A 12,530-nucleotide genomic window follows, 5' to 3' on the forward strand; every position below is an offset into this window, starting at 1 on the left:
CCTTTAACTCCTGGCCTCAAGGGATCATACTGCCTCAGCCTGCTGAAGTGCTGGGATAGTTGTGAGCCACTCTGCCCAGCTTTATGAAGGGTTTTGATCTGTTTATGAATGATGGCTTTGTAACAGTGTTAAGGAGACTAAGGATTTCCTGGTAAGTGAAGAGTGAAGATCTTGTCAAGGGAGATGCCAGTGACCTCTCTCACTACCCCTGAGGTCCCTAGCAGAGATGAGCTGAGCAACTTTTGGTCTGATCTAAGGTGGCATTTCTGCTGGATTAAATATTGTGTTCGCATATGAGTTAGGCTGCCCTAACAAAAAGTCCCCAGAATCGAGTGGCTTAAGTCAGAGGCACATGGCTTCTATGAAAGCTGGGTGAACAAGAGTGGTCCAGGCCAGCTGGGTGACTTGGTGGTGTCAAGGCCCTTTCTGCCTCTTGGCTCCTCTGTCACTTTGGGTGCTGCTTGCATGACAGAGTATGTTGGCCACCCCATCTGCTGGGCCCAGATTCCAGCACTGGGGGAGAAGGGAGGTATATGAGGGCAAGCTTTTACCTTCCTCCTAAGCAGGACCTGGAAGCTGCACCCTCCTAGTAATACCACCCCAATTGGCTGCAAGGGAAGCAAGGAAATGTGATCTTTACCTGGGTGGCTCTGTCTAGGTAAAATTTGGGAGCTTTGTCACCATGGGAAGAAGGAAAAAGTAGATTTGTGGGACAGTTGGCAGTCTCTGTTATAAATGAGGTTTGAGTGTGTATGCCCAGGAATGTCTTGTTGGGACAGGCAGCAAGCCCTCTACTAACAATGCACCCCCTGACTTGTACCATTAGCTCTCCCAGCCTGTCCCAGAGGCCAGCAGGTAGGTGCTCCTCCAGGATGGGGGCCCCTCAGTGGGGCCCAGCCCACTGCTTTTGCTTCTGGCGTGTGACTGTGCTGGCTGCCCCTTCCTTCTTCCACATTGTTCCTTTGACTTCCATGACACTGCCCCACTTTCCTTGTTATTTTTGGCCTTCCTTTTCTTTCCTGGCACTTCCCTCCAGTCCTCTCAGCTGTGGATGGTCCCAAACACTCCACCTCTGTGTATGCATGGAGATGGCTCATCTGCTTCTCCACCTCCAGCCATCGTCTCTCCAGGACGCCTCAGCATCCAGCTGTCCGGTGATACTTTCATTTCAACATGGCCAGAGTCGATCTCCCTTTCCCCCAAAACCACTTCCACTCCACAGCTTTCCCACTTCAGACAAAGGTTAGAAACAGTGAGGATAACAGCAGCCAACCCTCGAGTGCTTACCTTGACCTGGGACCTGGGACCTCAGCCTGGATGGCATGATCTCATTTTCCCAGCTCCCCGGCTCAGTCCCCTAAACTGAGGCCTTGGAGTCTTCCTCCTTGTGTGTCTGTATCAAGATGGTCACTGAATTGTGCCCCCTCTTTCTTCCTGGCCAGTCTGATGCTGCCTCCCCGCATGGCTGATCAGGTACCCTGCTCTTCCCCAGCCGCCATCCCTGCCAGGGCCATCTTCCCACAAGCCCTCACCTTGTCTTTTCTCCCCTGCAGTAGGACTTGCAATTCCTCCCTCGTGCTTTTCACTCCAAGTCCAAATGGCCCAACCAGGCTTCTGAGGTCGTCTGCCAATTCATTGTTTCTTTTGGATAATTCATTTTTCTTTTCATTTAGTAAATATCAATCTATCAATCTGGGCATGCCAGGCGCTGTACCAGCTCTGAAGATACCATGGCGAACAAGACAGACATGGGCCCTGCCTGCAGGGAATTCATTCCAGTGGGAAGACATACAAAGAAAACAAACCCACAATTATGACAGACAGTGGAGGGGTGCTAGGAAGGACATAAGCGAGGGTCTTCACACCCTGAGAGGAGGCCATTCTCATCACTGCTGTATCCCCTGCCTTTGTTAGAGCTCTTCCTCCCCATCACCCCCTAAATCTTGCCTGTCTTTCCAGCCTCTGTAGCCTCTCCAGATTACATTGATCCTCCCCTTATTCAGTCACTCATTAAACATTTTTTTTTTTTTTTTTGAGACAGTGTCTCACTCTGTTGGCTGGAGTGCTGTGGTATAATCTCAGCTCATTGCAACCTCCGCCTCCCAGGTTCAAGTGATTCTTCTGCCTCAGCCTCCTGAGTAGCTGGGATTACAGGTGTGCACTGCCACACCCAGCTAATGTTTATAGTTTTAATAGAGATGGAGTTTCCCCATGTTGGCCAGACTGGCCTCGAACTCCTGACCTCAAGTGATCTGCCTGTCAGCCTCCCAGAAGTGCTGGGATTATAGGTGTGAGCCATGGCACCTGGCTCTAACATTCAACAAACACTTATTGAGCTTCTGCTACACACAATGCTGATACAGATGTTGGGATACACTGGCGACTAAAACAAGGTTTCCCCCCTGTGAGTTTGTGAGCTAGCTGGGGGACAGACAGCTCACCAACAACATGTAGCATGACGAACTGCAGACAAAACTCTTCAGACACTGAGTTAAAGAAGGAAGGGGTTTATTCGGCCAGGAGCATCAGCAAGACTCCTGTCTCAAGAGCCGAGCTCCCTGAGTGAGCAATTCCTGTCCCTTTTAAGGGCTCACAACTCTAAGGGTGTCAGTGTGAGAGGGTCGTGATCAATTGAGCAAGCAGGGGGTACGTGACTGGGGGCTGCACACACTGGTAATCAGAACGAAACAGAACAGGACAGGGATTTTTACAATCCATAGATAACATAACCGGTTAGGTCAGGAGTCGAGCTTTAACTACCAGGCTTAGGTCAGGCAGGCCCAGGCCTGGTTTTGGGTCTGCTTTCTTGGTGTCGGGTCTGGTTCCTAGGCGCCGGGCTACCTGCCTTTATTTTCACTTCTTTTTCCTTTTCTGAGTATAAAACAATCTAAAACAATATGAAAGGGTCTGTCTCTCTTCTCTCAAACAGACCTGTCGTGTCAGGTGGTGAAGTTAGGGTCCTGGAAGGAAAGTGACAGTGTACCTGGGTTGGATATTTGAGGAAGGTTTAATAAAGGGCTTACTTCCAAAGGTGCAGGCAAGGTCCAGCAGAAGCACAAGGGTTGGTGTAGCACCTGGGCTGGGAACAGGGAAGGGGAGGGGCAGCTAGAACCTGGGGAGAGGCCCATGGGAGAGGCTTCTGCAAGAGCCCAGGCCTCAGGTCCAGGAGCCCTGCCAGCCCACAGAGCCCTGCAGGGAAGGAGCCAACCCGGGAAATCAGTACCCTCACCTCCCTCTCCTTCCCTCCCCTCACACTGTCCTGCCTGCTCTCTGCTGGATGGGGTCGGCTGATGTGAGCCATACCAGCGCCAGCCTGCCAGGGCCTAGGAGGGTGCATCTGGAGGGGCGGAAAGAAGTGATTGCCACATAATAGGGCAGCAGGGAAAGGAGCACTCGCAGCAGGGGTTGCTGTTTTGGGAGGGGTGGGAAGGAAATTTCTCTTTGAACAGAGCCCTGAATTTATTGAGGGGCCGGCCACATGGAGAGGTATTCCAGGGAAAGGGGACAGCAGGCATACTGCTCTGAGGCAGGAGTGTGTGTGGCTTCACCACAGGAGGCTGGGTGTCTGGAGCCGAGTGGGGCAGGAGCGGAGTGGGGCAGGGTTCGGGGAGGAGCTAGGCGGTGCCTGCAAAGCCTCATGGGCTTGATTCATTCAGATGGAGACGGATAGCAAGGGAGTGACAGGAGCTGACTCAGGATCATTCTGGCTGGAGCAGGTATGGGGGATACTATTTCTCTTACAGTCAGGTCCACATAGTTTGGCATTTGCCAAGCACGGTTCCGTAAGGGGACAGCTAGCCACCCTAAGACCTGGGGGAGGTTAGTCCTGGCCCCAAGAGAGCCGGCCAGCCTGTCAGCAAGGCCAAGTGTGACTCCTTCCCATAGCCTGAGCCTGTACCAAGGGAGAGGGAGGAAATATAAACCCGCAGCTGACTCCCCTCCCCCGGGGAGTTAGCAGTGTCGTCAGGGAGACAGGCAAACACACAGGAACCTGTTTTAACTCCATTCACCAAGACAGAGAACAACTGTCATTGGAAGGCTAGACTTTAGGACTTAAGTGCTGAGGCCGGGCGCAGTGGCTCACACCTGTAATCCCAGCACTTTGGGAGGCCAAGGTGGGCGGATCACGAGGTCAGGAGTTCGAGACCAGCCTGGCCAACAGAGTGAAACCCAGTCTCTACTAAAAATACAAAAAAAAATTAGCCAGGCGTGGTGGCAGGCGCCTGTAATCCCAGCTACTCCGGAGGTTGAGGGAGGAGAATCGCTTGAACCCAGAGGGCGGAGGTTGCAGCGAGCTGAGATTGCACCACTGTATGCTAGCCCAAGTGACAGTGTGAGACTCCGTCTCAAAACAAAAACAAAAACAAAAAAAAGACTCAAGGGCTGAAGCCTGTGCCAAGTTCTCAATGGGGTGGGGTTAGCAGGTGAAGCTTCAGGAAGAGGTGAGTACGGAGCGGAGCGGGAGGGTGGAAATGGCCTGGGGGAAGGTGGGAGGGCAGTGAGGGGAGTGTTGTCTCACCCAGCCTGCGAGGACTCAGCCACTGAACTGGGGTGTCTGGGGTGCTCCAGCTCAGCTCCTGAGGCTTCCGAGTCCTGAGGCTTCCGAGTCCCTCCTGTAACATCTGCTTGGAGGCTGGTGTGGTGTCAGCTGAAACCAGCCTTCTCCCTTGTGAAGCCAGCAGAGGCTCCCTCAGCGGCGCTGGCCCTCAGGTTGTCCCTCCCCCTAGGCAGATTCAGTTTGGGAATGCCACCTCTGAATCAGGGTTGCCCCCGGAAGGAGTCACTGGAACTGGTGGGTCCTCCTGTAGGTTTCTCTGGACGGTCTTTCCCATCGTGGTCAGCTGGGGTCCAGGGTTGGAAAGGGCCCCGCGCCAGCTGCTTTACCCAGTGAGTTCTTGATGTTCTTCAGAGGCTCTTACATGGATGGTCAGGGCATAGCCATAAAAAATATTAGAATCATGTCCTTTACAGCAACATGGATGGAACTAGAGGCCATAATCCCAAGCGAATTAACACAGGAACCCAGAAAACCAAATACTGCATGTTCTGTCACTTGTAAGTGGGAGCTAAACACTGAGCACCCATGGACATAAACATGGAAACAGTAGACGCTGCAGACCACGAGAGCGGGGAGGGAGGGAGGGTCCTCGGTCGAAAACCTACCTATTGGGTACTATGCTCACTACCTGGGTGCAATATGCCCATGTAGCCAACCTGTACATGTATCCCCCATATCTAAAATAAAAGTTGAAAAAAGCAAGATTTATATACAAAGATGTGCATCATAGCTTTATTTATAATAGCAAAAGACTGGAAATTAGCTAAATGTCCCGCAGTGGAGAATTATTTTGTTTGTTTTTTGAGACAGAGCCTCGCTCTGTTACCCAGGCTGGAATGCAGTGCAACAATCTCAGCTCACTGCAACCTCCATCTCCTGGATTCAAGCAATTCTCCTGCATTAGCCTCCCAAGTAGCTGGGATTACAGGCGCCCACCACACACCTGGTGAATTTTTGTAGTTTTAGTAGAGATGGGGTTTTGCCTTATTGGTCAGGCTGGTTTCGAACTCCTGACCTCAAGTGATCTGCTGGCCTTGAGCTCCCAAAATGCTGGGATTATAGGCGTGAGCCACCGCACCCAGCCCCCAACAATGGAGAATTATTAATAAATGATTACATATCCATAAGTTTCAGTAATGTGGAAACATTAAACATTATGTTTTGGAAGAGTACTTAATGAAATGGAAAAATGTCAATTATATATTAAATGAAAATATCAAGATGTAAAAATAATGTGTATACTATGATTAAAATTATATATTGTACATAAATTCATATACTAAATCAATAATAAATAGATGGACAGGGGCTTCAGAGGCTCTTACAAACAGCTTTGTGGGTACAAGAAGAACCCCCTGAGCCTTGTCAGTTTCTGCCATAATGAAAGAGTCCTGGGGCCACACATTCTATTTCTTTTGAACTTTGTTGTGCATTCATTTATGAGTTTTCCTCAGCTGTTGATAGTGGGTTTCTCATTCTTCTGTTTTACTTAGGCGCATACTGAAAAAAGTTCTTAATTCTGCGAACATCAACTTCCCATGCCCAGGTGCAAGTGTGGGGGCAGCTGGCCCAGGGTAGAGCTTTGCCATGGACTCTGGCGCTTCTGGAAAAAACATTAAGGTATTTTTCCTCCTCTTGGAGCTTGTGGACTACCTCATCTCCATTTGATTAGTAGTTTTTCTTTTTCTTCTTTGTTAAAAAGTTATTTAATTTTGAATAGATAATATATGTATGCAGTATAAAATTTAAAAGACAGAAAAAGATATAAGTGATAACAAAATATCTTCCTCCTCCCCTGTTTCTCAGAGGCTCAGACCTCATCCCTGGCAGCTGCTATTATGTTACTGTTAATATGACCTTATGTATTCTTCCAGAAATATTCTGTGCATCAAATGCAAATACTTATATTTTCTACTTCTCAGTGTATTTTTTGGTGACGTTCCGTGTCAGTAATAAAGAGCTTCTCTGGTTCGTGGCTGCATGGCCTTTGTATAATTCTACCATAACTTATTTCCCAGTCCCCAACTGATGGGCGTTTAGGTGGTTTCCAGCCCTCTGTTCTTTCAAGCATTGATGCAACGAGCAGCTTTCTGCCTGTGCCATTTTGTTATGGGTGTCCACTGAGTGTGGACAGATGTCGCCCAGGTCTCAGAATGTGTACCAGTTGGCTCTCCTGCACGAGTCCCTGCCTCTTTGTCACCTCAGTGTAGAACTCCTTGAACTTTGCTACTCTGATAGATAGAAAGTTGTGTCTTATTGCAGTTTTATTTGAGTTGGAGTTGAAATTTTTTTCCCCCAATTCCTTCTATTATAACAAACAAGTGTGTGTGTATCAGCTGGAACCGGGAACATAATCACCATTCTGTGTGATGATGCCCCACAGAGGGGCACCCAGGGACTCTGCCATCACAGAGGAGAGAACACAAACTCTGGGCTGGGACTTCCGGAAGAGCGTCCCAGGGCTGGTGACATTTAAGCTGGACTTTGACCAAGACAAGCAAAAGAAGGAAGGACATTCTAGGCAGAGTGAACAGAGTACACAGGGTACAAGGGAGTGGCAAGGGTTGAGTGTTGCAGTGAAGGTTGAAGACGGACCCTGAGGGCCTCACTGGCCTCCCTGAGAAGTTTCCATGTTGATCCCATAGGGGTCAAAAGTGCAAAGGAGAAAACACGATGTATTTGGAACAAATTCATTTGCTGAGCACTTCCTATATGCCAGGCACTGTGCTAAGCACTTCACATAAATTAACTGTTCATCCTCATGCTATCCTAATGAGGTTGGGAAAATTATTATCCCCATTTACACATGTATCAACTTACTTACTTATTTATTTATTTATTTATTTATTTATTTATTTATTTTTTGAGATGGAATCTCACCCTGTCACCCAGGCTGGAGTGCAGTGGTGTGATCTCGGCTCACTGCAACCTCTGCCTCCTGGGTTCCAGTGATTCTCCTGCCTCAGCCTCCCGAGTAGCTAGGATTACAGGCACATGCCACTGCAGCTGGCTGATTTTTGTATTTTTAGTAGAGATAGGGTTTCACCGTATTGGCCAGGCTGGTCTCGAACTCCTGACCTCAGGTGATCCATCTGCCTCAGCCTCCCAAAGTGCTGGGATTACAGGCATGAGCTACTGCGCTTGGCCTCATTTATTAATAGTAGTATTATTTTTGCTGTTTAACAGAAGAGGAAACAGAGGCTTAGAGGCTAAGTACCTTGTGTTAGGTCATCAAGCCACTACATGGCATGACCCTACCCTGCTCTCTCCTAACCACGTGTCTACCCATGGCATCCGGAGAGCAGCAGAGTGGGCCCCTGTCTTGGATGAGTCGGGGGGTATTGCCTCTCTCCAGACTAAAGGAGATGGAGACTTCCATAAAGAGCAAAAGCTGTTCTGAGATTCCACGTCCCCTTGAAACATGCAACCGTTGATAGCATCCTCTAGAGGTATTCTGTGCATATCCAGCAAATACAGACACAGTTCCCCCTTTTTTTTTTACACATATGGTAGCATACTGCATAAGCTCTTCTGCACTTGCTTCTTTTCCCACTTACTATCTCTTGGAGGTCACTCCTGATAGGTAAAGAACTTCCTTATTTGTTTTTGTGGCTGCAGGGTGTTCCATTGTATGTCTTATCCTAACTTATGACCAGTTTTCTATTTAGAGAAATTGAGACTATTTCCAGCAAACAATGCTGCGCTGACATAATACTTGTTTGTTGGGATATCTGCAGGCCAATTTCCTAGAAGCAGAATTCCCAGCTTGTATTGGTAGCTACTATGGTCTAAATGTTTGTGTTACCCCCACCACATTTATGTTAAAATCCCCCAGGTGATAATGTTAGGAGATGGGGCCTTTGAGGAGGTAATTAAGTCATGACAGTAGAGCCTTTGTGAATGGGATTAGTGCCTCTAGGCCAGGCAGGGTGGCTGATGCCTGCAATCCCAGTGCTTTGGGAGGCTGAGGCAGGAGGATCACTTGAGCTTAGGAGTTTGAGACCAGCCTGGGCAACATGACAAGACCCCTATCTCCACAAAAATTAAAAAACAAAACAATTAATTAGTTTAAAAACCCCCAGAGAGGCCAGGCACAGTGGCTCACGCCTGTAATCCCAGCACTTTGGGAAGCTGAGGTGGGCGGATCACTTGAGGTCAGGAGTTTGAGATCAGCCTGGTCAACATGGTGAAACCCCATCTCTACTAAAAATACAAAAATTAGCTGGGCATTGTGGTGGATGCCTGTAATCCCAGCTACTTGGGAGGCTGAGGCAGGAGAATTGCTCAAACCTGAGGCAGAGGTTGCAGTGAGCCAAGATCGCGCCACTGCCCTCCAGCCTGGTGACAGAACGAGACTCCATCACAAAAAGAAAAAAGAGAAAGCTGCCTCGCCCCTTCCACCATGTGAGGACACAGTGAGAAGGCACCGTCTGTGAGCCAGAAAACAGGCCCTCTCCAGATGCCCAATCAGTCTTGATCTTGGGCTTCCTAGCGTCCAGCACTGTGAGAAATACATTTCTGTTGTTCATAAGCCACCTGGTTTCTAGTACTTTGTTGGAGCAGCCTGAACAGACTAGGACAGCAGCTATTGCCAAATGCTCTCCATAGAGGCCATGCCAATATCACCTTCCTCCAGAAAAACAGCCCATTTCCCTACATCCTAGCCAACGCCATGTGTTTTACGCTTTTGCCAATCTGATAAGTGAAAAATGCTATTTCAGAATAGCCTTCGCTTGATTTTCTGTTACTATGATTGAGGTGCGCTTTTCCATATTGTGATTTTGAAATACGGTGTCCTCATCGCTAAGTGTGGCTGAGGAGAGAGCCAAGAAGTTCTGAACAGAACGTGGCTTTCTCTCCTGTGCCGGGAGCACCGTGGCCACCATGTGCTTTCACTTCAGGGATTGTTCTCCAGGGGTGCACATGTGTGAGGTGAGCAACTCCTTCAGGAACTGTGAGTTCTCCCAGGGAGAAACAAACCGTTTAAATCATCACAAGCCACTCCCCTGATCTGAGGCACCCCCTCTCCAGTGCCAGAAGCTGCCCCCTCTTCCACCAACCTCTCCTGACAATCCAAATAGAATGAGCAAAGTGGTTTTTTTCACCCTACATTCCTCAGGCCGGATACATTCTAGAGAATTGTGAGACTTTGTCCTAAGCTACCAAGTGCTCCCCAAGGACATTGGTCACCAGGAGAGCAGCCACAAAGGTCAAGAAAGACACACACGGAAGGAAACCCAAGCTCTGTGCTCCTTCCAGCCCTTGCTGGTGCAGGTGCTACCCCACAAGCTTGTCAGATCGCCCAGGTGACGGGCCAGGCGCAGCCATCGGGAAGGTCATTCAGCCAATCCGGAGGATGTAAATCCTGTCCTCAAGGAGCCCAGGGTGGGTTCTGCCGTGCCCTCTGAAATAGTCTCTCTCCTCTCAGAGCCCACCCTCGAGAGCCCGAGTGCGCCATGTCTCGTGGCCTCACCTGAAGCCTTCCTCTGGCTTCACAGAATGCTCTGGAACTCTGGGGTCTGGTCAGGGAGTGTGTCCTCAGCTTGTCTGAAGGAGACCTGCATCCCTCCTCAGCTCTTGGAGGTGCCCAGGAACCCTGCTTCTCTTCACAGGGCCTGGCCACATACCCAGTTCCAACCCAAAGCCCAGAACAGTGCCTCACCCACTCCCCTCCCCCTGTCTCTCCTCAAAAGAATTTTACATGATTTAAAAATAATAATAGCTTGCATCTACATAGTGCTTACATTTATATAGCACTTACTATGTGACAGGTACTAATTTAAGTACTTTATATTAACTCATATAATAAATGGACACAGCACAAAACTCAAAAGGTACAAAAACATAAATCAGTTACAAACTACACCTTCTTCCTTCTCATTCCATTTCTTCAGTCACCCCATGCCCCACTCCAGAAACAGCTACTATCACTGGTCTTATGTGCTCCTTCAAAGCTATTCTAGGAATACAGGTATCTATCCTTTTGTTATTACACAGGGGGTGGCTTATGAAATGCATGTTCTGTATCCTTGTTTAAGTTTTCCTGGTTTTCTTTTTCACTCCCCTGAGATTCTTACCCCCTTTCCCACCCTTAAACGCGGAGCACAGTGACAGGGAGGAAAGATGCCTGGCAGGTCTGTGGCCAGCCCCTACCTGACAGCTCAGTCAGCTGCAAGTGACCAAATTGCTCTGAGTCTCACCTTCCTCATCGATAGAGCAGGCTCATAATGCCTCGGAGGTATCATGGAGAGATGTGGTATTACAGATGACAAGTGTGGGCCGGGCACAGTGGCTCATGCCTGTAATCCCAGCACTTTGGGAGGCTGAGGCAGGCAGATCACAAGATCAAGAGATCGAGACCATCCTGGCCAACATGGTGAAACCCCTTCTCTACTAAAAATACAAAAATTAGCTGGGTGTGGTGGCTCGTGCCTGTAGTCCCAGTTAGAGTTACTCAGGAGGCTGAGGCAGGAGAATCGCTTGAACTCAGGAAGCAGAAGTTGCAGTGAACCAAGATCGCGCCACTGCACTCTAGTCTGGCGACAGAGCAAGACTCCATCTCAGAAGAAAAAAAAAAAAAAAAAAATGACAAGCGTGATCCTTGTGGAAGAATTGACATTCTTCCCAGGTGAGCTGCCTCCCTCCTCAGAGATGTGGTCACCTGATGGGTGGGCAGGGGCTAGGCTATGGACCAAGCACACCTCTGGAGAGTGCTAGTGACACACAGGAATGGGAAGTGTTGCACTGTGGTTCATAGGTGCCTCAGTGGCGAGGGAGAGGAGAGGGTGATGTAGGAGAGCTGCGTTCTTGGCCTGTGATTCAGATGTTGGCACTGATGAGTTGGTAGCTCTGCCCTCTTTTGGAAGATTGGATAGGCACCCTCCTCACCTCCAGGAAAGCCCAGCTCCAGAAATAGCCTGGGCCCTCCAGCCCCCTTCACTGCAGAGCTTTCTATGGCACAGAATACAGCCAAGCCCGAGCAGGCCCCAGCTCTGGGTCCTCCCAGGAGCACCAACCCCCTGAAGCCTCCCTGCCTCAGCCCATGCCCTGCCAGGGCATCCACCAGCCACCCAATGCAATCACCAGCTGTCCAGCCCCAGTCCTGCTCTCACCACCATCCTCTTTCTTTTTCTTTTTTGGTTTTTTTTTTTTTTGTTGCCCAGGCTGGAGTGCAGTGGCACAATCTTGGCTCACTGCAACCTCCGTCTCCCGGGTTCAAGCGATTCTCCTGCCTCAGCTGCCTGAGTAGCTGGGATTACAGGCGTGTGCCACTACGAACAGTTACTTTGTATTTTTAGTAGAGACGGGGTTTCTCCATGTTGGTCAGGCTGGTCTCAAACTCCCAACCTCAGGTGATCCGCCCACCTCGGCCTCCCAAAGTGCTGGGATTACAGACGTGAACCACCGCGCCCGGACACCATCTTCTTTCTTCTTCCATCTGATCATGTTCAGAAGTGTAAGGCCTATGGTTACATTCAGCCTGGTGGAAACTAAGCTTAAAAACCCAAACCCAGCCAGAGATGGTGGCTCATGCCTGTAATCCCAGCATTTTGGGAGGCCGAGGTGCACGGATTACCTGAGGTCAGGCATTCGAGACCAGCCTGGCCAACATGGTGAAACCCCATCTCTACTAAAAATACAAAAGTTAGCCGGGGGTAGTGGCGGGTGCCTGTAATCCCATCTGCTCGGGAGGTTGAGGCAGGAGAATCGCCTGAACCCAGGAGGCAGAAGTTGCAGTGAGCTGAGATGGCACCACTGCACTCCAGCCTGGGAGACAGAGTGAGACTCCGTCTCGACAAACAAACAAAACCTCAAACCTTTTAGGAAACTCAGGCCAAACTACAATGGAGGGACTTGCCCAAGGTCACTGAGCTACTGTAGTAGGTGTCAGAGCTGGAACTAGAACTCAAGACTCCGGCGAGGCCCTATCCAGCTCCAGCCAATTCACTTCCCCAAAGGAAAGGATGTTTCC

The 12,530-nt window shown here is 49.5% G+C and overlaps 1 protein-coding gene across 1 annotated transcript in view; it reads left to right on the plus strand.

Moving 5' to 3' along the window:
* Positions 1–10,029, plus strand: part of TAF8 (TAF8 RNA polymerase II, TATA box binding protein (TBP)-associated factor, 43kDa) — a 51,149-nt gene extending 41,120 nt beyond the window's left edge. The window contains exon 9 of the mRNA XM_011986708.1: positions 9,678–10,029. Within this exon, the coding sequence (XP_011842098.1) occupies positions 9,678–9,693 (16 nt within the window). The 3' untranslated portion in view covers positions 9,694–10,029. The remainder of the gene's footprint in view (positions 1–9,677) is intronic.
* Positions 10,030–12,530: the final 2,501 nt, after the last annotated feature.

This window comes from Mandrillus leucophaeus, unplaced genomic scaffold, assembly GCF_000951045.1.
Source record: "Mandrillus leucophaeus isolate KB7577 unplaced genomic scaffold, Mleu.le_1.0 Scaffold3, whole genome shotgun sequence".
NCBI lineage: Eukaryota > Metazoa > Chordata > Mammalia > Primates > Cercopithecidae > Mandrillus > Mandrillus leucophaeus.